The 26,792-nt window shown below is 44.9% G+C and overlaps 1 protein-coding gene across 3 annotated transcripts in view; it reads left to right on the plus strand.

Annotated features, from left to right (window-relative positions):
* LOC147103205 (calcipressin-3-like) overlaps window positions 1-26,792 on the plus strand; it is a 165,848-nt gene that overhangs the window by 45,408 nt on the left and 93,648 nt on the right. Inside the window, exon 1 of one of the 3 annotated variants that reach the window (XM_085962627.1) lies at window positions 16,083-16,433. The exons of the other annotated variants lie outside the window; for them this stretch is intronic. Within the exon in view, the coding sequence (XP_085818753.1) occupies window positions 16,347-16,433 (87 nt within the window). The 5' untranslated portion in view covers window positions 16,083-16,346. Of the gene's footprint in view, window positions 1-16,082; window positions 16,434-26,792 lie in introns of those variants that run through there. 3 annotated transcript variants of the gene reach the window in all.

Here is a 26,792-nt window from a genome sequence, read left to right on the forward strand (position 1 = left end):
AGAAGGCACGCCCACCAATGGTTGAGCGATTTATAATCAGGGATGCTCAAGAGGCCAGAATTAAAGGAGCGCAGATAGTGGGGGGATGGGGGTGGGGGGGGCGGCTGGAGGAGATTACAGAGATGGGAAGGGGCGAGGCCATGGAGGGATTTGAAAACAAGGATGAGAATTTTGAAATTGAGGCATTGCTTAACCAGGAGCCAATGTAGGTCAGCGAGCACAGGGGTGATGGGTGAACGGGACTTGGTGCGAGTTAGGACATGTGCAGCCGAGTTTTGGCTGACCTCAAGTTTACGTAGGGCAGAATGTGGGAGGCCAGCCAGGAGTGTGTTGGAATAGTCAAGTCTAGAGGTAACAAAGGCATGGATGAGGGTTTCAGCAGCGCATGAGCTGAGGCAAGGGTGGAGACGGGCAATGTTACGGAGGTGGAAATAGGCAGTTGAGAGCAGTGGTAGTGAGGTAGAACTGGGTGTCGTCCGCTTTCATGTGGAAACTGACACTGTTTTCGAATGATGTCGCCAAGGGGCAACATGTAGATGAGAAATAGGAGGGGGCCAAGGATAGATCCCCGGGGAACACCAGAGGTAACGTTGCAGGAGTGGGAAGAGAAGCCATTGCAGGTGATTCTCTGGCTACGATTAGATAGTTAAGAATCGAACCAGACGAGTGCAGTCCCACCCAGCTGGACGACGGTGGAGAGGCGTTGGAGAAGGATGGAATGGTCAACCGTGTCAAAGGCTGCAGACAAGTCAAGAAGGACGAGGAGGGATAGTTTACCTTTGTCACAGTCACAAAGGATGTCATTTGTGACTTTGAGAGCTGTTTCGGTACTATGGCAAGGGCGGAAACCTGATTGGAGGGATTCAAACATGCAATTGCGGGAAAGATTGGCACGGATTTGGGAGGCGACAACATGTTCAAGGACTTTGGAGAGGAAAGGGAGGTTGGAGATGGGACGGTAGTTTGCAAGGACAGAGGGGTCAAGGGTTGGTTTTTTGAGGAGAGGGGTGATGACGGCAGATTTGAGGGAGAAGGGGACAGCAGCTGAGGAGAGAGAACCGTTAACAATATCAGCTAACATGGGAGCCAGAAAAGGAAGTTGGGTGGTCAGCAATTTGGTGGGAATAGGGTCGAGGGAGCAGGAAGTGGGTCTCATGGACAAAATGAGCACGGCGAGGTCATGAGGGGAGATCGGAGAGAACTGGAGAAAGATGTGAGTTCAGGGCTAGGGCAGGGGGGAACCTTGGAGGAAATTTGGCCCGGTGGGCTAGGGGAAGGAAGGGAAGCGGCAGAGGCGAACAGATGGTCTCAATCAGAGACAAAGAAGTCCATGAGCTCCTCACACTTGTCGGAGGTGAGGGTGGAGGAGACGGGGGAGAAGGGTTTAAGAAGATGCCTAGCAGTCGAGAATAGGAGCCGGGGTTTATCTTTGCATTCCAGAATGATTTTGGAATAGTGAGCAATTTTGGCAGACAAGAGCAGGACCCGATGATGCTTTATGTAGTCCAGCCAGATCTGGCGGTGAATGGTTAAACCAGTTGTCCGCCATATCCGTTCAAGTCTGCATCCCTTGGACTTAAGGGAGCGAAGATGAGGGCCGTACCAGGGGAAGCGGCCAGGGTGAGAGAGAGAGTAATTGTTTTAGTAGGGACTAGGGCATCACAGGTGGGGGTGAGGGTGTGGTTGAGCAGATCGGTAGCTGCAGAAATGTCGTGGTGAATGGAGGGCCAAAGGCTGGACAGTTGGGATTTCATAAGTTCAGTTGTAAGAGAGATGGGAGAGTTTTTTTCCAGGGGCGGACACAGAAGGAAATAGGGTTTGGTGGGGGGCGGGGTGGGTGGAAGGGGGATGTGGGTGGAGAGCGATGCGAGGAAGTGGTCAGAGATGGGCTTACCTGCGATTGACACGATGGGAGTAGCAAGGCCACGAGTGATGGCAAGGTCGAGGGGGTGGCCGTGAATATGGGTTGGGGAGTTTACATGGAGGGAGAGATTAGGGGAGGACAGGAGGTTTGTGAACTCAGAGGAGAGAAAGCATGATGAATTGAATTGGAGGTTGAAATCACCGAGGATGAGAAGTTGTTTGGTGCTGAGGGAGGAGAGCAGTGAAGATAACTCGGTAATATTTTTATGGTGCTTGGGTGGGCAGTAGAGAACAAGAACTTTAAATGAGGGGGGTAGAATAAGGTGAGATGCTCAAAGGAGGAGAAACTGCCGGAGGAGTAGGGGGGCAGACCAAGGTGTGATTTGGTGATGAGAGCCACACCAGCACCACGGCGGTCTGAGCATGGCAAGTGGTGGAAGGTATAAACAAGGCGAAAATATATTTATAAACTCAGGGATATACCTGTTTATACACTGTATGAATGGAACCGCGTTTATGTGTTCAACCATAAATGTATTTTGATGCTTTGGCAACATAAGATGTACCTTATCATGCCAATAAAGCGATTTGTATTGTATTGTATTGTATAGCCAGGTGGGGAGGCTTTATTTAAGGGTAAAGTGTCATCACCCCTGAACCAAGTTTCTGTCAGGGCCATGATGTCGATGCAATAATCCACGATAAGCTCATGGATGGCAAGGGCCTTGTTCGCAAGTGAACTGACATTCTGGAAGGAGATGCGGAGAGGGTCCGTGAAGGCTGTCCCGCCGCCAGCGTCCACGGGGTCAGCGCTTGGGGGGGATGAGTTGGATGGGGAGGAGATTGGCAAGATTTGCCCCCAGTAGGCGCGCTGGGTGGGAAGGTCGGCGAGAGTAGGATGGGACAGTTGGGGTTTCTGCTCGTAAGGCGGCAGCGACGAGTGCCTCGATGGGCCCTTCGTAGGATGCCAAGTGAGGCACAGAGGGAAGCTGTAGGCTTAGCTAAGAGGGAGTCGAGCCTGGGACGGCTGCAGGAGAGTAGGAAGGTCAAAGATTAATGAAGGATTGGGGTAGGGATTTGGGAGGGCAGAGTATCCGAGAGAGGAGAGATGAAAGGAGGCATGATGACAGGAGAGAGCGGTCAGGGAGGGATAGAGAGAAAGGAAAAGAGGGGGAAAAAGTGGTAAAGTATTGAATGGCTCGGGTCCGGAGCAGCAGCCAAAGTGCACACGCGAATGGACACGGGAAAAGCTCAGTTTACATAGGCCTGTTTAAATGTAATAATTAACGGGTGAAGAATGTATAAATCAAAAGCAAGGAAAGTGGATAGAAAATCCTGAATGACAATCGAAATGCTTTTGTGTTTGGCCCTTGTCACAAACTCCATTCCCAAACCCCTCCCTGTCCACTGTCTCAGGCTGAACCAGCACAACTTTATCGTCCTATTGGACAGGCTGGGTAATTGGGCAGAAACATGGCAAATGCACTATAATGTGGATAAATGTGAGGTTATCCACTTTGGTGGCAAAAACAGGAAGGCAGATTATTATTTGAATGGCAATAGATTGGGAGAAGGGGAAGTGCAAAGAGACCTGGGTGTTATTGTGCACCAGTCGCTGAAGGTAAGCATGCAGGTGCAGCAGACGGTTAAGAAGGCAAATGGTATGTTGGCCTTCGTAGCAAGAGGGTTCGAGTACAGGAACAAGGATGTCTTGCCACAGTTCTACAGGGCCTTGGTGAGACCGCACCTTGAGTATTATGTGCAGTTTTGGTCACCTTACCTGAGGAAGGACGTTCTTGCCATGGAAGGAGTGCAGCGAAGATTCACCAGGCTGATACCTGGGATGGCAGGAATGACGTATGAGGAGAGATTGTGTCGATTGGGCTTATACTCACTGGAGTTTAGAAGATTGAGAGGCGATCCCATCGAAACCTATAAAATTCTGTCAGGTCTGGACAGACTAGATGCAGGAAGGATGTTTCTGATGGCCGGGGAGTCCAGAACCAGGGGTCATAGTCTAAGGATAAGGGGTAAGCCATTTAGGACTGAAATGAGGAGGAATTTCTTCACCCAGAGAGTGGTGAACCTGTGGAATTCTCTGCCACAGAGGGCAGTGGAGGCCAGTTCATTAAATATATTCAAGAAAGAATTGGATATATTTCTTGAGGCTAAAGGGATCAAGGGATATGGGGAGAAGGCAGGGACCGGGTACTGAATTTGGATGATCAGCCAGGATCTCATTGAATGGCGGAGCAGGCTCGAGGGGCCGAATGGCCTACTCCTGCTCCTATCTTCTATGTTTCTATTTGACCCTGAGCTGAGCTTCCGACCCTATATCCTCTCCATCATCAAGGCCGCCTACTTTCACCTCCATCATATTGTTCATCTCCGTCCCTGCCTCAGCCCATCTGCTGCTGAAACTCATCTATGCTTCTATAGCCTCCAGACTCGACTATTCCAATACTTTCCTGGCTGGCCTTCTGTCTTCTATCCTTACACTTATGCTCATCCAAAACTCTGCTGCCCTTATCCTAACTCGCATCAAGCCCCATTCACCCATCACCCCAGTGCTCGCTGACCGCCACACACTCCTGTGAAGTGTCTTGGGATGTTTTACCATGTTAAAGGTGCTATGTAAATGCAAGTCCTGTTGAGTTAGAGAGACACTGTTCCATTTTACACTTAATTACTATTTCCATAAGATGTGACATACTAATTATTTGCTGCCAAATAGAAAATGCCAGAAACCCTGTAAGGTAACCTTTATAGTCACTTGATAACTCAATCCACTATATTTTAAGGTTTTATCCAAAAATTACTTTGAGCCTCTTATTTCCGATAAATAATGTATTCTCAGGTAATTCTTGAAGTGTTTATGGCTAACATGATGTCTAGACACTATGAAAGGTATTGATTGCAAACTCCACCCTCCCCACACAGTTTCCAACAGATGCAAAAATTGCTGATTGAATTTTGCTGACTGAAAATAAAAATATTTTTATTATTTACATTTGCAGAGACACCGTGTAATCTACTTATTTACGTAACTGATACATATTTAAATAAGGAAAACTCTTTTTTCCATTGAACTCTCCCAAATTAACATGAGATGAGCATTTTTCTTGAGCTCCTTTTATAGATGCATTCTAATTTCTTGTTATCATGAACACAGTGTTATCATTTAATTGAATTTTGTGATTAATGTGCTCCAGGGTGCCTGCTTGTCTCATTGCTAGCAATACTTCAGCAGCACACACCTCAAGTCAGTGATTTGATACCTTATTTTATATTAGTAACTGAGCTGAATAAACAATAGTTTGGCTACCATTTACAACTATTAATGCTGAAAGTCAAGAAAAGCTTTCTTTTTGGATTCCCACCGTGGTGGGGTTCTGAGTTTGCAGCGATGTGGCTTCAGACTTTGCTTTTCCATGGCTATAAATGGTGACACCAATAAAAACAATGTCCAGCTGCCTGTTTCAAGCTCTCCTTTATTGCACCAGTAGTGCAGTTGTTTCACTATCACCAGGGCTGTGTTAGCTCTACAGTAAACATGGTTTTCCCCCTTCTGCAACAGTCCATTGTTCAGCAGCATTGCTCAGTAAATGGCTGCTCTGGCACTCCCCGTGCTATTTCAGCTGTTTAAATGGTTCATAATTGCATTTCATAGAAACATAAAAGATAGGAGCAGGAGTAGGCCATTCGGCCCCTCTAGCCTGCTCCGCCATTCAGTGCGATCATGGCTGATCATCCAAGTTCAGTACCCGGTCCCTGCTTTCTCCCCATTTCACAGCTGCTGGTCAGGGGATGGAGCAGGAAATGGGGTCGGGAGCCAAAGGAACGGTCCTCGGCATAACGTCAGCACTGGGAAAGGGCTTTGGCGGCTGATCCCAGCGCGCGGTGGGAGAGGCAAGGCCGAGGCTGGGGAGGCCCAAGGACTCCTTGCAGGGGCTGGGGGGAGCACTCCTGCTCCTCCTGGCCCACAAGGATTTCTCGAGTCATTTTTCAAAACTTACCTTGGCCTCTTCTGGCCAGTCAGCACCTCACGCCATAGTTTGGCTCTCTGATTTTGCACCGGGCTTCCCCTTGTCGTTAAAATCACATTGCGGCACCGATCTTCAGGCCGCGATCTTTGAATTTAAATTAGGCCCTTGCCTGCCTGTTGAGAGCCTTGGCCGAATTGAAAGCTGGCGAAGATGAAATGGTGCCGGGCAGAAAGAACACTCCCTTGGGCGGTAAGTGGAAGCAGCCTAATATTAACCCCACCCATGCACCATTCTCGCTGGGCGAGGGGGAGGCTAAGGTTATTGACCCTCCTGATCAATGCATCTGTGACCGTGATGCATCTGTGGACAGCAAACTAGATGATTGCAGATGTTTATAGTATTAGCCTGGAAGCAGCCGGACATGAAAAATTAAGGGCCGTGGCCACTGGCAGTGCCCTATGGCTGTTAAATGTTATCTGCAAGTCTACCTGAAGAAGATGGCATAGCTTTGTGACGATTGCTAAGCCAGGTTAGTGATACCTCTACCATCATTCTCCAGTAGCTGTGCTTGGCACGGTATATGTTTTCTGTACTAGTTTGAGCTGACGTTATGCACTTGTGTGCCCATCTGACATCATGAATGATTCTTTTTTGCTGTTGCTGGTTCTCTGTCAAAAACAGTGCTAGTGGAGTACTGAATTGTACTTTAAAAAAAAAATGTAGATTTCATCTAAAATATGCAGCAGCTCATCTTCCAAAAGCAAGACTGCAACCTGCGCAACACAGTCACTTGGCTATGAAACCTTCAGCGCTAGAATATGGTGCACTTTCCAAAAAGTATCTCTTCTGTCAGCAATATTGAGAATCCATTTCCCCAAACAACAGCTTAGGAGTGTGCAACAAACTGGTAGGAATTCTGCAGTGTACAGCACACGTGAAGTTACTGCTCAATCACCCTGTGACAGTGCAGATTTTAGCTTAATGCTAAAAGTAATTTCTAGGCTTAAATTCCATACATTTTTTTAAAATTCATTGATGGGATGTGGGTGTCGCTGGCTAGGCCTGCATTTAGTGCCCATCCCTAATTGCCCTTGAGAAGATGGTGGTGAGCCGCCGCCTTGAACCGCTGCAGTCCATATGGTGTAGGTACACCCACAATGCTGTTAGGAAGGGAGTTCTAGGATTTTGGCCCAGCGACAGTGAAGGAACGGCGGCGATACAGGTCCAAGTCAGGATGGTGTGTGGCTTGGAGGGGAACTTGTAGGTGGTGATGTTCCCATGCGTCTGCTGCCCTTGTCCTTCTAAGTGGTAGAGGTTGCGGGTTTGGAAGGTGCTGTTGAAGGAGCTTTGGCGAGTTGCTGCAGTGCATCTTGGTTTTTTTTTAGCACATGGATTCTATCAGGACTTTTAGGGGGAGAAATTTGGTTGCTTTGCGCCTCCCGTTAGCGCCCTAATGGCGTGCAAAGCAGCTAGCGCCCGGACGTGGCGCCGCCAACGTCTCCTGTGAAATTCAGTGGGAGGTTAGCGCCGCTGGTGTTGGTGTCATCGTTGTGCGCAGTACCCCGCTCGCACCCTGGCCGCGATCTTCGGTAGCACCCCCCCCCCCCCGACTTACCACCGGATGCTATGTCCGACAGGGTCAGCGGGGCCTACCTGCGGCTGGGGCGGCGCTAATTAAAGGCGAGGGGCCGGGCGGCCATTTTTGTTGCTGGCCGCCTGCCAGCATCTGCCTCCATTGCCAACCCCGGCCTCCTGAACGCCCCAACCCCGCCCCACGGAGTGCCAGCTGCGCTCCATGAGCCCGGCACTTCTCTTGAGTGCCGGGCTCTTTTGCCGGCACTCCGATCCCGGTGGACCAGCTGGGCCCCGGGTCGCGCTGCGCTAGGCCCCTCCCCTTTAATAAGGGGAGGAAGGCCTGCAATACCGTGGCACATTGCGCCGAGATATTCCCTCGCAGCGCCCCAAGAGGGATGTGGGGCGCTTCCAGTAGCGCCCCGCTTCCCTCTTGGGGCGCTACCGATGAATTTTGGCCGCAGGGGTGCTAATTTTTAGCACCCCAGTGAAGGTAGCACCCCAAAGGGGGCGCGACTCAATTTTTCCCCCTTAAGCTTTATCTTTCCACTTCTAATCTTTTAGCTCTGCATTCACCATCTTTAGCCTAGCTCTTTCTGCTGCTGATATAATCTTGCTGTTGACTTTGACAGTCTTGCCTCAAAAGTCTTGATTGTAAAATTACATTGCAGATTCTGCTGCTGGCTTTTATATTACATAGTAAGATTTAAATTCTCTTTTGATGTACAAAATGCAGTGAAAGAACAAAAGAAAAATTAGGACCCAAAGAGGATTTTGATGAGGGGGTCACATTATTTCCAGTGGAAATAGTCCAAAGCCTTGGCTGCACTTGCAGTAAGGGACTCTGGACACTGCTGCCAATAGCACAATTGTTAGTGACCTGTTGTGTCAACATGATGTAATTCCTATTTGAATGGTGTCAGACCTTTTCTGAATGTGTTAATTCAGGATGATGATCAAGGCACAATAAAAAGCATGTTGAATCTAGCTTTACATTGAGGTGGTGGGTAAATTGGATTTCTAAAGGTTTTTGAGAAGTAAGGGCCATTACAGATGGGCTGTAATGTTGTTTATAAACGTTCAAATGAGCAGCAGAAGCTTGTTTTTTAAAAAATAAAAACACTAAACTGGATTAAAATAGAAACATTGGGTTAGGCCTTAATTTTATTTCATCATGGTTTGATCATTTTAGAAAGTAACACAGTAATGATTTGGGCAGGAGAAGACCATGGGTTCATCTCATCTGGCCTATCTTTCAAAATGTCCCATCAGATTCCTTATTGTGTTTCTAGAATTAGTTTTCTTGTATGCTTTTTTTATAATAGTAATTCATACACGTCTTTTTACAAACCTGACCGTTTTATGTTCCCACTCATCATCTGTTCCACAATACAATCTTATTTAAAACAAAATATCTTGCCTAAATTTTCTATTTTCTATTTTCCTTTTCAACTCTTAGTTAAAACTCTGTTCCCTAATCTTCAAATCCTGTGCCTGGCTGAAGGACTTTCGTGGATCCAGATTCTTCATATCAGTGGCAGTCTTAAAAGCCTCTGTCAAGTGCCCCTTCCTACCCTCGCTTCTGAGACCAAGATAGTGAAATTTGACTTCAGTGGTAGTGCAAAAGAGGCGATAGCGAATCTGCAGCCCATATTACACCTCAATAGAAAAGAAAATCTAGTAAAATGGGCTGCCGATTCGCAATTGCCCATTTTGTGCCTTCTCTGTTTAGGTGAAGGTATTCTCAGCCTTTCCTTCCTCCATAGATGATCCTCGCCCTGTGCCATGTGTTGCGTCACACAGTGATCTGCTTAATCTGTGCGTCTCGTTGATCCAGAGGGTGGCATTGGGAATAATCATGATTAATACCCTGGAAATTATTCAGTTTTGCTTTTTTTTTTCTTCCTGCCAGCTCCTGACATTACCTTTTGCAGGACCTCCATTCTGCATTTACCTACATGTGTCGTTCTCACGAGAACTACAATCTCTGGTTCTTCCCCCTCGCTTGATCAAGTTAAAATCGCTCCTAAGGTTTTGGAAAAGATACATATGTAGGTACTGGGATTTTAAATTTGCTTGCACATTTTCCACAGCACCGAGCAACCCTGGACATCTATTTTATACAGGCAGATTGGCAATTAGTTTGTAGCGGTACCACCGAGTGTCCCTTACTTACCGGACATAATTCCCTTTAACGATGTAGCCGGTGCGGGGTTTTCCTCCTGTGAGAGCGCAGGCGAACGCGACGACGCGGGCGAACGTGATGACGCGGGTAAACGCGATGACGTCACTTCGCAAGTCACGTGACTGTCCCAAGCGCGGGCAAACGCGATGACGTCATCACGCAAGTCATGTGACTACCGCGGGAAGAACGCGATGACGTCATCACGCAATCCATGAGACTGCCTACTCAGTCCTCGTGGCGTCTCCGTCCAGATAAGACCTACTGCATGGCTCTCCTGTACCGATCTCGGCAACCTGCTTGTATTCATCTGTTCCTGCATTAAAGAACTATTTGATTGTTTCTCCTGAAGTCGAACTCATTTATTAAGTAGGAATTTGCCCAATACCTACATCGGGGACCACGAATACCTACAATTGGTGACCCCGTCTCCGTGAACGTTATTCACGGAGGAAGCGCACAGCCTGAACCCCGTCTCTGTGAACGTTTTCACAGAAGAACGGCACGACGAACAACAACCGACGAACACCAATTCTTACAATTGGTGACCAACGACGTGAGGACGGGAGCTCATCAATACCTACATTGGTGACCCCGTTTTTCGTGAACATTTTTCACGAAAGCAGCGCAGCCGGACCCCGATTTTTCGTGAACGTCTTTCACGACAGAAGCACGCCTGGAAGCTACAGCCGTTTCGCTCAGCCACCGCAACACTGGGAGCAACAACCGCCCTCGTGCTTTATCCTGGTAGAAGCCCCGTTCGCCTTGTGCAACATCGATACGGTCTCCGTTTTCGACAGCTCTACCGACTTTCGGAGCGTCAGCCTCTTCAACAGCCCCACAGCAGAACAAGAAAATTGCTGTCATCACCGATCACTGATCAACGCAGCAATGGTTCACTCTCTTCTGTGTTACCGTAGTAGCACTACGGCACGCACCGTTCCGTGCGTTCCCGACTGCCGGAGAGTTCGCTCGCCTGTCGGCGAGTTCACCGACCTACCCAGACCCACGTTTTTTTCCTCCTGGATCACCCGTTCGGCGTTCCTGCAGATTTCGTCAGACTGGGGACCTTTTCCCAACAATGACAGAGCCATGGTCCGCGTCTGCCCAACCTGCCAGTCGCTAGGACGCGGCCAGCTGTTTCGCCCCGGCGCCCGCTTCGAACCACGGGCTACAGAGGTCACACGCTTCCACGGTCCTTCGCAAGGCTGGATACGTTTTATCCGCCACGACGCACGCAAGGATCCGCTCACGACCAGCACATATTTGGACCTCGCCCGCCAAGTCGAGACAGCATGACCACCGACCACCCATCGTCGTTACGCCAACCCAAGTACGACCACCCGCCAGACCATCAGCCACCCAGCAGTCTCCGTCTCGAGACTACAGGAGTCGTTCAGACAGGCTCGTCAGACCATCTCATCGTTTGACGCCGACCGTTCAAGCGAATTCTGGGATTTTAAATTTGCTTGCACATTTCCCACAGCACCGAGCAACCCTGGACATCTATTTTATACAGGCAGATTGGCAATTAGTTTGTAGCGGTACCACCGAGTGTCCCTTACTTACCAGACATAATTCCCTTTAACGATGTAGCCGGTGCGGGGTTTTCCTCCTTTGGGAGCACAGGCGAACGCGACGACGCGGGCGAACGCGATGACGTGGGTAAACGCGATGACGTCACGTCGCAAGTCACGTGACTGTCCCAAGCGCGGGCAAACGCGATGACGTCATCACGCAATCCACGGGACTGCCTACTCAGTCCTTGTGGCGTCTCTGTCCGGATAAGACCTACTGCATGGCTCTCCTGTACCGATCTCGGCAACCTGCTTGTATTCATCTGTTCCTGCATTAAAGAACTATTTGATTGTTTCTCCTGAAGTCGAACTCAATTATTAAGTAGGAATTCGTCCAATACCTACATCGGTGACCACGAATACCTACAAGTTCAAACCAGACAGAAAAGATGGAAAATGTGATCCATGATGCCCCCACGTCATCTGCATGCACGCCCAAAAATGGACGGGTGTTTCTCCCCAGTCCCCGGAAATGACTGTGGAAAATGGGCCCATCACCAAAGTGAGTAGAGTTCTGGTGGAACAGAACTCCAATCTATTTTCCAATCCAGTCTGCCCAACTTACACTGGCAAAATGCCTGCTCCTATGCTTCCTCGAGCCATCAGTTACAAAGACTAAAATACAAGAACAATGCAAAACTGAGTGTCACCACTCGTGTAACAATTATGTTTGGAAATTGTGGCACATATGTGGATCAAGAAGAACTTTATCAAATTTTTACATCAATTAGAGACTAAAAATAATGCTTTACTTCATTCTTCCAAATCTATTAGACAACTATACTGTTGCTTTTGGCTCAACTGATTGGTTCACTCACTGAAAATTATTATTTAAATATTAGGCATAAGAAATTGAGCCTAATGGAAAAATAAGGTACACAATTTATAGACAGGAAACTTTCGATTATACGAGTAAGTGTAATCTCTGTCCGGTTAATGCAATAAGTGATGTACCATACAAGCAAAGTATTTCCTTTACTTACTTGCGTGCTCTGTGATGTCAGCTTAGTTCACAATGAAAGTAAACCTTTTTCTCCCTGCAATTTTGTTCATATTTTAATTACAATTATTTTTCTCTCTCTTGAGCAATTACTTGTTCGGCAAAGGAAGAGATTGCTCAAGTCATACGACCAGGGTCATAGATGAACATCGGTTCCAATTGAGTAAAGGAAATGCAGAGCAGAATAGTTACCAGGTCAAAAGGCAGCCAAGATGAGGAGGAGAGGCCAATGTGTAGAGAGGAGAAAAAATGAGTCGGGCTTCGAGCAGAGAGATTGATCAGGATTCAGCTCGGGGGAAGAGTACTGGAGGTAGGGAAGAGATCGATGACCTGGAAATCAGCATTTCACAGTGGTCTACTGGGTAACAGTACTGTCTGGCATAGTACTGAGACAAATGTGGATGTTGAGATTGCCACAAGGGCAGAGGCCTGACTTGGTAAGCTGTTTTAGACAACTGGTTGAAAATGTGTTTTGATTTATTGGCTAAACTTGTTACTGATATCGTATCATTCAGGAATGCAGAAAAACCAATTCTGCTCGGTGGTAAATTAGTTTGTGCGTATTTATTGTGAAGAGTTTTAAATCTGCAAAAAGAAATAATTAACCCTCGTGAAATTTTGGTTTTAATTGTATTTTATTCATAATTTTTGCTTCTTGTAGACCTGGTCTGTGTGAGAAAAATCTTGACCATATGCTGTGCCTATAGTACAAAAGTAGTCCCATGTAACCCTCTGTTCAGAAAGGGGAAAAAGGATAAACCAAGTAATTATAGACCAGTCAACTTAACATCAGTAGTGGGTAATATCCTAGAGGCCATAATACAGGATTAAATTAATACTCCCCTAGAAAGACATGGGATAATTAAGGTTAGCCAGCACAGATCTGAAAAGACAAGATATGTTTGACAAATTTAATAAGAGTTCTTTGAGGAGTGTTTTAATAAATGAAATGCCGTGGATGTTCTCTATATTAGATTTTCAAAAAGCATTTAATAAGTTGCAGCATAGGTGTCAAATTGGCTCAACAGTAGCACCTTCGCCTTTTGAATTAGGAGGTCATGGGTTGAATCCCACTCCAGAGATTTTGTGGGGGGGGGGGAGCGTCTTGCAGTCAGGAAGGGACTGGGGGAGCGCTATTTAAAGGCGACCGCTTCCTGCCTTTTTTTGTTGGTGACATTTTTGCACCAAACAGTCGGAGAGAGAGAGAGACTTCTGGAGAGATTCAACACTGTGAAGGAGTTTTTGGGTCCTGAGCAGCACTTTGCAGGTTCATTTTGATTTGCCCTTCCTTGTATCGATTTAGAAGAGACTGTGGGGGCAGCACTCTGAGCTCTTTCCCTGGGTCTCTCCATTGATCTTTCCAGCAGATTTGATGCACAGGTCTCTCCAGGCCGAGATTCAAGGCTGCAATGAGCAGGATGTGGATGGAGAGCAAGATCTACCCTCCCCTTTAAGAACTGGCCAGCACCAGTGTGTCTGTGTTCCATTGCTGACTGACATCACATGAGCTTTGCCAGTGCTCTGAGGTAGTGCCTCGCTCCTCGGCCCTTGCGCCTTAAGAGAGGTGTGTAGCGCCTGATTTAGCGCTCCAATCAACTCCAGGGGCGATTAAAAGCCAAGCATGCAGTTGGAGGCGATAATTAGTGCCAGGCGCTAAACTTTGCGCACGGCCGATAATCGCGCCCCAAACGGGGCGATACTGAATTTTTCCCCCTTGAGCACATAATCTAGGCGGACACTCCAGTACAGTACTGAGGGAGTAAAAGGAACATTGGGCCACCAAACCAATATTGCCTGTTTTATATCCCCTTCAAAGTTCTGACATGATTTTATGTTAATCGAGGATTTTGGACTTCAGCTGAGGAAAGCTGTCATAGATCTGATGCATTTGGGTTCTTGATCACTTGCAAAATAATACCATTGGCTTTGTCACCTCTGAGATTACTGGGTCATGTTAACCTAACCCACCTGGCGGGAAGCTGATCGGTTCTGTTCGGCCACCTGTTACTCTCCATTGACTTCAATGGAGAGTTAAAACGGGCCACTAACCCGAACCCACCCGTTTCCCTCCTGCACAGTGGGTTAGGTAAAATTACCCCCATTGTCTATGCATGAGGCACAACAGAAACCGCAATGGATAGGCTGTTTGAGTTAATTAGGTTAGAGAGGACGAAGGGACTTGCATATAAGTCACGTAAGCATGGAACTAGATTAGAGGTAAGGAGGTTTTTCATTTTGCAGAGAGATATCGATCTTTGCAACAAGTTGCTAGCTTGTGTAATGAGTGTGAATTTACTGCAAGTGTTCAAAAGAGAGCGGGACGAGTTCCTAACTGGCTGATATTATAATGTAGAAATGGTAGGTGGGATATAGGGCGATGTATTTGTGTTCGATCGCCTTTTGGGGGGTTGGAGAGTTAATTCTCACATTTTCTTCCCCCTGGATTGGCTTCGGTTTATTGCCTCTCCCAGGAGATTACTGGGTGGGTGCGGGGGGAATGGGGTTCATTGCACCATGATAGTATGGGATAAGCTCGATGAACCAACTGTTCTTTTCCTGTCTGCCATTTTCATATTTGTAAATTGCAAATCTCCTTGATCGACTTGTGTATGAGAGTGAAGCATTTCTGTTTGCGATGGATTATGTTATTGGCTTCTTTCTTGCTGGTGATTTCCATGCAGGGCTATAATTAGGTTCACTTAAAGAAAATAGTCCAGGTCTTTGATGTGCACCAGTCCCAAAATCAGATCATTAGCTGATCTGGATATCGGGGGAGTGGGGGTCATGACCTGTAACTGCGTACCTGTTTGCCTAGTTCATTATTTTCAAAATGGTTTTGCTAAAATGCAATAATTAGATTGTTCCAACAGCAATCAGCTAAGACAGGATAATTTGCTCCCAGAAAGGGGTTTAAGCCACCAAATTCAAACACCAGTATCCTGTGGCTCTGTTTACAATACATTTTTGATTAGCATCTCTGAGTTACATTTTTAATTTCCTTTGTTCTAGTCTATCTCAAAAGATTTAAAAATATATATATCTCTGGCTGACTTGCTCCATGTCAGCAGTCATTCTGAAGCCATCAGATGTAGTCCTGCCAAAGGCTGTAATAGATCCGCAATAAAACTCAATACAAGATTAATCCTAGACCTTGCTTCAGGACCAGCTTTGAATTGAATGTTGGTGCAGGAGAAGTGACTTTGTTGTTTTCTATATCCCAAGGAGGAAAAGTTAAGTCCATAATTATTGTAAATCTATTGTCTGCTCTTGCTACCATTCATTTATCGGTTTAAAGTTGAATAAATCTGTCTGTTAGTTCATAGCATAAGCCATAGTCTGATGGAGTGTTTTATTCTATTGCATTGCAAAGGCAAGGAAACCACATGGTGGCATGTGATGTATCCATAAGCTGAAATACAGTGAGAAGGATTTTCTGTTCAACCCCTGGGCTCACTACAAGTACCAGATATTGTCCAAATAAAGGCCGGCTCTGGTTTATATGGAGTAGAGCTTAAGGGAGTGGTTTGTCACACTGGACCTGAGAAAATGATCTAGCGTAAAAACCCAAACAATGGTGACAAAAATTCCAAATCTCCTTAAAAGATTTTGTAGAGACACTGCGCTGACATAATCCAAATTTAGTGGAAGCAGGACTGTGTTTATTGAAGACTTTATTTATTGGAAATGACAGTAAAATTGTAAATGGGGAGTGTGTACCGTTCTAATTTTTGTGACATGTTCATTTATTGCAATTTTCATTTCCTTGGTTGCTTTTATAGCCTTTTTATTGTATAATTTGAACACCCTGTATAAATTGTAAAAGGGGAAAGCAAGCTAATTAGAATGCCAGGTCAGTGCTGCAATGATGTCACTGGCAGGACTAAATCCTGTGTTCAGTTTTCAGTGCCTGCATTTATCTCCTGAAGCCAAATGGAGTGCAGCTCTGAGCTGGCTGTAAGCAGGATCATCACTCACAGCTGATTTTAAAAAGCTTGTCTTTCTATTTCTTGTGTATTGTGTTTTTATAACATTATTGGTAATGCTCAGAAGCATCAGCCAAACTGTGTCCTGGTAGAGATCCTAAGGGCTGGATTTTCCTATGCTACGGAGGCAGAGAGAGACAGCGAGAGTGAAAAACTACAAAAATAGATTGAGCACGTTGAAGAATGCCAGCACAGAAGATGGAGTGGGAACTGTTAGTGTTAGTTGCATGTGAAGTCAATGAGGAGATATTCACAAACCAAGAGGTTCAGGTATGGTATACATCCATTGTTTTTAATATTTTGGACCACTCCTACTCTGGCATATTGTGAAGATTGAATTGACCCAATTGTAATTCATGTTGCAGAGCACGTAATATGTACAGTGATCTTTATTAAAAGCAGGGTACAAAATTCCAAATGTGGCTATCTACCTGTACAGCAAACACATTTTAGATTGACCTCTTTAGTAACCATTGCGTGCCTACTGTTTTTTTAAATGACACTTGAATTAATATATACCTGGGAAAATATTGGTAGTTCTTAGCATAAAACATCTCGCTTAAATTGATTCTTGTATCTATACATGTTTGCTGCTTTATGCTAGGTCTCATTACTTTTTAATGATTTTTTAGTATAGTTATTCAATAACCATGTTGGAAAAATATAGTTCAGTACGCAATTCAGCTTCAGGGTTTCTGCATTCATCTAGGCAACTGCAGCTTTTCCCCTACTCTCTCCCCCTGACAAGTACATCGAATCTTTGTGTCCTATTGATTATTTGCATATCTTTAGACACATAAACAATAGGACTTTCAAACCCTGCATAAAGAATTTTTTGCTACTGAAGCATATAATTTCTGTTTATTAAGTGTTCTGTTTTTGAATACCCTCCTTCACCCTTTCCTCCCTCCAGCAGCATAGAGTGAATTGCAGATGCTGAGGGAATGGGATGAGGGAAATGGCGGCGAATGTTCCACCTTTAGTTGCATTCAGTAACACTCTCCTCCTGACAATCTGCAAGGTGACCTTGATCAATATCTGCAGTTGTCCGTGTGTTGTCCTGGCCAAAATCCAGGGTGGACAGTGCTGGAATGAGAGAGAAAAGCATCGAAATAATACTTATTTTAAAAGCAATGTTTGGGAAATTATGGGGTGCGGTGGATTAGGACAGTGTCTTTTACCCTCTGGGACCTTGCTTTGTATTTAGTTCTGACTGATTAGATCAAAATCTCCTGTTTCTGTTAGCTGTGTGGGTGTTGTATGAAATGAGTTTGGGCAGTCCAACACAATTCCTTATGAACGTGGGCCCACATGCCATATTTTGGCACAATTTGCATTAAATTGGCTATCACTTGGAGAGACCACAAGGATTGGTGATGTGGACAGTGGAGACATGTGCCTTAGTGCTATGGGTGAGGCTAAGTCAAAGTATATTATTGGGGCAGAAGTACATCTACTCGTGTTGTATCCAATCTGGGAATCCTTGATGCTGACGCTGGTGACCAGTTAGAAAAACTGTTTCCCAGGATTGGCACAACAATTTGACAAACAATATAAACTTGGGGGGAGGGGGCTTTTATTTTTCACTTTCACTTTGTGCTGGTCTTGTTTCGCTTCTGGCATAAGATTCTAGCATTTATGCTGCTGAAAGGTTTCTTTTCCTGAAAAGTTATTATGCATGCGTGATGACCAGTGCCTCGCATGTTAAAATAGGGAATGAATTACTGTATATAGATGGGCTCTGGTCCAACCTGTTCCTGCAGAAGTGATTATTAACAAAAATGAAAGCACATGGATTTGGAGGCAACCTTGTGACATGGGTTGGAAATTGGTTGTGAGGTAAGAGACGGAGAGTAGGGATAAAGGGGATGTACTCTGGTGGGATGTGATGAGGAGTGGTGTTCCTCAGCTTTTCACTATATTTATCAATGACTTGGATGAAGGAATAGAGAGTTGTATATCCAAGTTTGCAGATGATGCTAAGTTGAGAGGCACAGTAAGTAGTACAGATGGGAAAAGGAAGTTTCACAGAATCCCCACAGTGCAGATAGAGGCCATTTCAGCCCATCGAGCCTGCACCGACACATATCCCACCCTATCCCCGTAACCCCACGTATTTAATCCCCTAACACTAATGGTCAATTTATCATAGCCAAATCAACCTAACCCGCACATCTTTGGACTGTGGGAGGAAACCGGAGCACTCGGAGGAAACACACGCAGACACAGGGAGAATGTGCAAACTCCACACAGACAGTCGCCCGAGGCCAGATTTGAACCCGGGTCCCTGGCGCTGTGAGGCAACAGTGGTAACCACTATGCCACCGTGCCCCCATAGTTACAAAGGGACACAGACAGATTAAGTGAATGGGCAAAACTATGGCAAATGGGGTTCAATGTGGGGAAGTGTGAGGTCATCCACTTTGTCTTTCTTGGATCCAATCAGAGTACATTCTAAATGGTGGGAAACTAGGAACTGTGGAGGAGCAAAGAGAATTAATGTTGGTCATTATCTCAAGGGGTCTGGAATACAAAGAGGTGAATGTTATGCTTCAATTGACACCATCTGGATTACTGCTTTCAGTTCTGGGCACCGCACCTCAGGAAGGGTATATTACCCATGGAGGGGGTGCAGCACAGATATACCAGAAGAATACTGGGATCTAAAAGGATAAATTATGAGGACATGTTGCATAACTGTGGCTTGTATTCCCTTGAGTATAGAAGATTGAGGAGTGATCTAATGGAGGTATTTAAAATGATTCGGTAGGGTGATAAAGAGAATCTATTTCCCCTGGTGGGGGAATCCAGAACAAGAAGCCATAATCTTAAAATTAGAGCCAGGCCATTTCGGAGCGTACTTGGGAAGAACTTCTTCACACAAAGGGCAGTAGAAATCTGGAACTCAGTTCCTCCAAAAGGTTGTGGATGCTGGTTCAGTTGAAGCTTTCAAGACAGAGATTGATAGAATTTTGTTAGGTAAGGGTAACCAGGGATACGGAGCAAAGGTGGGTAAATGGGGTTGAGTGAGATCAGCCATGATCTAACTGAATGGCAGAACAGGCTCGAGGGACTGAATGGCTATTCCTGTTCATATGTCTAATCCCATTTCACCTGAAGACTACAACTGGTCTGACTGCCCATGTGCAATGCTATGAGACATCGACTGGTAGAGAAATGATTCTCCAAAAAGTGCTTGGCTCTAAGGATTGAAGATTGGAGGCTAAATTTTCTCTTGATGCCATTTTGAATAATAGAACATCTGTCACTTATGATTGTGAGGTATATGGCCTGTGTTATGTGCAATTTGCCAGCTGTTCAGATGTATAAAGTGCTGCACTATAGACTCTTATAACAAATTGAATGCTTTTTAAAAAGTCACCATTTTAAATCAGCTTAAAAAAAATCTTTATTCACCTGCATTCGATTTTACAGAAACGGAAAAGTTGAGGAACAATGAAATTAAAATCACAATTACTTATTATTTGAACTATTTAATATTTTATTACTTAACATTGCTGGTTAATAGAACATTGCTGGTTAATAAAACTATAAATTCCATATTAATTGAGATGCTGCTCTTTGACATCTCTGATTTGCCAAAGGACTGGTATTAGCTGTTGTATGTAATCCCTGTTGAACTATATGAAAGACTGCAATGTTTAATTAAAGTGCTACCAATAAGATAACACTGTGTGATTACCCCCACTGCAGCACAATGCTTCCTTTGAAAACCATGTATGAAAAAGTAGGTTATGGAGAGGTGGGGAAGCGAGACTTGCATATAGTGCTTGTTTTATTAAATAGACGGTCCTAAACTAGATGATTTATATCTGAGGCTATGGTACCACAGAACATTTATAATAGTTTTATAATAGTATTATAGTGGAAGAGAAATTGTACTATGTGGGCTTTATTTAATATGAGAAAGTTATTAGCCATGGACTATTGGCTCTCATTCATCTAGATTAACTCATAATAAACCACATCCTAATCAGGTAAACAACCTAAATGTGCATTTGCTATATCATGCATTTGCTATATCATAAAGTTTGAAGGACACTAACCTTTTAAAATGTGGATTTAATGTGAGTTAATAGAAAAAATAATGGGACTTGGGATAGAGAAATCTCCAGGATCTGATGCTTTCCTCCCCAGAGTATTAAAAGAAATAGGTGAGGAAATTGCAGATGCTTTGGTCGTAATTTTCCAAAGCGCTTCTAGATTCAGGATTTGAGCCTTTGGATTGGAAAATTGCAAATGTCACTCCATTATTTAAGAAGGGAGGGAGGGAGAAACCAGATAATTACAGACTCAACAATTTAACATCAGTTGTAGGAAAGTTACTGGAATCTAACATCAGAGACCGAGTGACTGGGTACTTGGACAAGTATGAACTGATCAGAGAGTCAGCATGGATTTGGGAAGGGTAGGTCATGTGTAACTAATATAGTTATATTTTTGAGGAGGTCACTGGCATAGGGGAGTATCTATGGATGTTGTCTATATGGACCTTCAGAAGGCATTTGATAAGGTTCCGCACAAGAGATTATTAACAAAAATGAAAGCACACAGAATTGGAAGTAACCTTGTGACATTGGTTGGGAGGTAGGAGACAGAGTTTAGGGATAAAGGGAATGGTCTCTGATTGGTGGGATGTGATAAGTAGTATTCCCCAGGGATCTGTACAGGGTCCTCAGATTTTCAACATATATAAATAAATTGGATGAAGGAATAGAGAGTGGTATATCCAGGTTTACAGATGACACCAAGTTAGGAGGCACTGTAAATTGTTTAGATTGGAGCAGGAAGTTACAAAGGGACAAGGACAGACTAAGTGAGTGGGGGGAAAACTATGGCAGATGGAGTTCAATGTGGGGAAGTACGAGGTCATCCACTTTGGGTCCAAGAAAGACAAATTGGAACATTTTCTTAATGTTGAAGATTAGGAGAAATAAAGACTTGCATTTTTATAAAACTCCTTTCACAACCTTAGGACGTCCCAAAGTGCTTTACAGCCAATGAAGTATTTTTGAAGTGTAGTCACTGTCAATGTTCCCCCTCATTTTTTTGGTCCACACGGCCCCTTTAAAATTCCATGCATGAGCATTTTTTCTATTTAAAAGCCGGCTAACCGGCTGCGCGGGACCTCTGGAGCGCTACGCGGCCGCGCAGCTTAAAGGGAATGTTGGTCACTTGTAATGTAGGAAACGCAGCAGCCAATTTGTGCACAGCAAGCTCCTGTAGTGTCCGCGTACCAATAACACACGGACTGCAGGAGAACGGTAATAACAGGTGTTTACTGAACAGAGGGTATGCTGGAACTGAAAGTACAGAAGCCTGCTACGGCTTTATATACAGGTGTGGTTACTGCCGGTACTGCAGTATAAAAGCAGCTCTCTCTTAAAGGTACATACACAACAGCTCCCACAAACAGCAATGTGATAATGACCAGATAATCTGTTTGTGATGTTGTTTGAGAGATAAATATTGGCCAGGACACCGGGGATAACTCCCCTGCTCTTCGAAATATGTCATGGGATCTTTTACGTCCACCTGAGAGAGCAGACGGGGCCTTGGTTTTAACATCGCATCCGAAAGTGCAGCTCTCCTTCAGAACTGCACTGGAGTGGCAACCTAGATTTTTTGTGCTCCAGCCTCTGGAGTGGGACTTGAGAGTGCGACCAACTGAGCCATGGCTGACACGGAGCTGTGGCAGAGCAAAGGGATTTGGGTGTCCATGTGCACAGATTACTAAAAGCTAGTTCACAGGTACAAAAAGTAACCAAAAAGGCTAATGTAATTTTGGCCTTCATCTCAAGGGGGCTGGAACACAAAAGCTGGAGTGTTTCTTTAAATAGTTTGATTGTAGTATTGCATACTAATCTAAAAACAATTTAATAATGATGGATTGTGTACAGCAGTTAAGTGGACGTTGATACATTTCGTGTCAGGGACTCCAACTTGTAAATTCTAACTGCAATACTATTTTTTAAGATAACTTTCTAAACTACATCTGTTAACCTGCATATTATTTTCTAAAACATTCAAATGGGTTTGACCATTCTCTTTTTTTAATTATTTGTGCTTAATTCTCTACACTTCTCCAATTGTTTTGTTTCCTCCAGGTGGGTAAGATAAGATGAGGCATCTAACTAGGGAACTCAAATATCCATAGAATCAGAGAAACTTACAGCACAGAAGGAGGCCATTCAGCCCATCGTGCCTGTGCTGGCTCTTTGACTGACAGAGCAGTCGTGCTTGGTCCCACATCCCTGTCTTTTGTCCGTCACCCTGTAAGTGCCTCATCCTCAAGTACCTGTCCAACTCCCTTTTAAAATTATTTATGGAATCAGCTTCCACCACCTTTTTCAGGTAGAACGTTCCAGATCCCAACAACCCTCTGAGTGAAAAAATTACCCTCGTCTCTCCTCTAGATCTTTTCCCAATGGTTTTGAATCTATGACCTCTAGTTATTGACCCACTCGCCAGAGGGAATGTCTTTTCCCTATTTAATATATCAAAACCTCTCCTCTTGAAAACCTCTCTTTTCCAACCACTCCTCATAACTGAAGTCCATCATTCCTGGTAAACATCCTCTGTACCCTTTCTAATGCCTTTACATCTTTCCTAAGTGTCCCTGTCCATTTTTGAGAGGTTTTTTTTTGTCCATAACCATGTGACTTCTACTTGGCATGCTTTATCTGGAGCACCATCCCTCCTCCATGTTTATTTCTTTATCTCCTGACAGTGGCACCTGTTATGTTCACATTGTGTGTGAACGAGAAGCCTTTTCTCCCAAATGTCACATCTGTTTATGACTGAATTTTCCTGATTAGCTATGTACTTATTGAAAATTATTCACTGCTACTTCAGGAATTCAAATACATCTCTTTGTTGGCATTCAAGAATTAGAAACTACCAGTTTTCTGTTCTCCTTGGCACATATGGTCCTTGGTGCTATGCACATTGAGTAGGAATAAAAGAGCTGATTTATACAATTAAGTCCTTAATATTAAATGTAAAATATTGTTTCCCCTCCATTTAAATACTTATAAGAATGCTCTACTTTTAAGAATGATTCCACTGCAACTCTTGAGGAATATGCATTTAGAGAGAAATCAAGATGTTTGAAAGTAATTGGAATGTCCTGAAGTTTTATGCTTGTAGAAAACGTCTCTTAAAATATTATATAATAAACTCTTGGAACTGAATGCACTGTGGCATCATACTTGGTCATCATATTTTGTTGTTTAGCACAAAGCAGAAGAATAGCAATGAAAAAACTAGGGCCTAGAAATTCACTTGGGCGCGGGCAGCTCGCTCGCGCCCAAAAGTTAGCGCTGTGCGGGGAGGCATTAGCGCACGCCGTATATTCGTCTTCTGCGCCCCAATTCGGAAGCGGGCGCTATACCAGGGTGTGCCCGCCTCCGTTTGGGGCGCTGCAACTGAATATCGGCGCGCTAGTTGCCGCAGCGCCACCCGATGCGGTGCGGCAGGCTGCGGTACTGCAGGCCTCCCCCTTCTCTTAAGGGGGAGGTGCCTGCAACGGCCGGAGCCCCGATCGCGAGTGCCGGCAAAAGAGCCCGGCACAACGGAGAAGTGCCGGGCTCCACGGAAACCAGCCGGCAATGCCGCGGGGGGGTGGTGGAGGAGGCCGGGGAAGGAGGTGCGGGCAGGCAGCCGCCGAAAAAGCGGCCGGCCGCACCTTCAGCTTTAAAGCGCCCCACTATGGCAGCAGGACGGCCCCGTTTTCTGTTCGCTGTTTGCGCCCGCTTCGGAGGAGGCGGGCGCAAATAAATATGGGGATCGGCGCGGTTTCGGGGCGTTACAGGCCACCGCGCACACCGATGACGTCATCGGTCCCGGCGCAGCGCTAACGGCTACCGCCGCCAATACCGCTGCACTCAATTTCAGCGCTACCACCCCGCCGGCGCAAAAGACCTCTTTAGGCGCTAAGTGGGCGCAAGGCCCACTGAATTTCTAGGCCTAGAAACCTAGAAATCAGAAGTGAGGAAAGTGGTTAGAAAACTACCAATGAGAAACTGTTATGGATTTGAGAAAACAAACAATCCTAAAATATCAATATATAAGAAAAGTTAGAATTTGTTATAACTAATTAAATTACTTCTTAAAATAATCTAGCAGTTTTTCCACAGCAACTGAAGTTTCTAATGTCCAAAATAAGATTTGAAACATAAAGACATAAAAATTGCATAATTATTATCTGAATGGCAATAGATTGGGAGAAGGGGAAGTGCAACGAGACCTGGGCGTCCTTGTGCACCAGTCGCTGAAGGTAAGCATGCAGGTGCAGCAGGCGGTTAAGGAGGCAAATGGTATGTTGGCCTTCGTAGCGAGAGGGTTTGAGTACAGGAACAAGGATGTCTTGCTGCAGTTGTACAGGGCCTTGGTGAGACCACACCTTGAGTATTGTGTGCAGTTTTGGTCGCCTTATCTGAGGAAGGATGTTCTTGCCATGGAGGGAGTGCAGCAAAGATTCACCAGGCTGATACCTGGGATGGCAGGAATGACGTATGAGGAGAGATTGGGTCGATTGGGCTTGTACTCGCTGGAGTTTAGAAGAATGAGCGGGGATCTCATTGAAACTTATAAAATTCTAACAGGACTAGACAGACTAGATGCAGGAAGGATGTTCCCGATGGTCGGGGAGTCCAGAACCAGGGGTCACAGTCTAAGGATAAGGGGTAAGCCATTTAGGACAGAGATGAGGAGGAATTTCTTCACCCAGAGAGTGGTGAACCTGTGGAATTCTCTACCACAGAAGGCAGTAGAGGCCAATTCATTAAATATATTCAAGAAGGAGTTGGATATATTTCTTAAGGCTAAAGGGATATGGGGAGAAAGCAGGGACAGGGTACTGAATTTGGATGATCAGCCATGATCGCATTGAATGGCGGAGCAGGCTCGAGGGGCCGAATGGCCTACTCCTGCGCCTAACTTCTATGTTTCAGAATAACATGATTTAGATTGAATTGTAAAGCTGTCTTGTATGCTTTTGAAAACCTTCATTAATGGTTTTTACTTGAAGGCCTCCGTCCCTTCCAAAAGCCTGGGCTTGGACTTCAAATTTTTACCCAGCGTGTGTCTATTAGCTGAAGGTCTGCAGTCTGATCATGTTTGAATAGTCTTTTCTTTACATAAGTTCTCAAGATGTGGGCATTGCTGGCAATTCCAGCATTTAATTGCCCATCTCTAGTTGTTCTGAGAAGGTGGTGGGCTGCCTTCTTAAGCCGTTTTTTCTTTGTAGCACTTCAGAGGGCAGTTAAGAGACAACGTGGTTATGTGGGACTAGAGTCACATACAGACCAAACTGGATAAGGTTTCCTTCACTAAAGGACATTCATGTAAACAGCTGGGTTTTTAGGATAATCCACTAGCTTCATGGTCACCATTTGATTTGTATGTTCTGTTTCTTTATGCCCATTAGGAAAGGGCTATGAAGATGAGAAACAATCCCTTATTTGTGTGTTACACAGTATAATGCTCCTGTCATTATAAAACATGTATGCTCTGATTCCTAATATAAGCAATACTAATGTCCATTAGTATTGAATCAATATTGGACTATTTTACATCCTACTTGTTTGGTACTTATTGCATTTCGTACTTTTTATTGTATACTAGTTGATCTCCCATGGCATTGCAAAAGGGGAGTTGAGATCAAGTGTGGTCTTCAGATAAAAAGAAAAGAAAGGCTTGCATTTATATAGCGCTTTTCACGACCCCCGGACGTCTGAAAGCGTTTATAGCCAATGAAGTACTTTTTGAAATGTAGTCACTGTTACAATATAGGAAACGTGGCAGCCAATTTGGGCACCGCAAGCTTCCACAAACAGCAATGTGATAATGACTAGATAATCTGTTTGTGATGTTGATTGAGGGATAAATATTGGCCAGGACACCAGGGACAACTCCCCTGCTCTTCTTTGAAATAGTGCCATGGGATCTTTTACGTCGACCTGAGAGATCAGACAGGGCCTCAGTTTAACACTTCATCCGAAAGACAGCACCTCCAACAGTGCAGCACTTCTTCAGTGCCATACTGGAGTGTCAGCCTAGATTTTTGTGCTCAAGTCTCTGGAGTGGGACTTGAAGTAAAGTTAAAGGCCAAGTGATATTTGGACCAAGGCACGTGGACATAATTAATTCCCCATTTTAAAGTTATACATTCTTTCCTTATTTTGATATCACTAATTTCCTACGTCCACATTTTCAGTGGAAACTATCTATGTACTTGTCATGCTCCTACCAGTAGTGGTGCTGCAGTGTCATCCCTGGGGTGAGGATGTAATTATAGTGTGACAAGTTTACACAGATGTTAGGTTGTTAAGACATTATATAAGTAGATAAGCGGGAGCAGACTAGAATGAGCATCACATTTCATTAAATTTGTCCCAGTCTGCACATTCTAAATGGTTCCAAAATTGACTCAACCCCCACATTGCCATGGATAAAACACCTGTTCAGTGGTAGTTTTTATTCCAGTACAAATTTGTAACTGCCCTAGCCAACCTGATGATGGGAATTTCAAGCCAACATGCCTTGGCAGAATGTTTCCACAGTCATGTTATTTACAGATGTTACCCTCTACTTCTACATAACATG

This window comes from Somniosus microcephalus, chromosome 20 (assembly GCF_052327205.1).
Source record: "Somniosus microcephalus isolate GS21.2 chromosome 20, FLI_Smic_1.0, whole genome shotgun sequence".
NCBI lineage: Eukaryota > Metazoa > Chordata > Chondrichthyes > Squaliformes > Somniosidae > Somniosus > Somniosus microcephalus.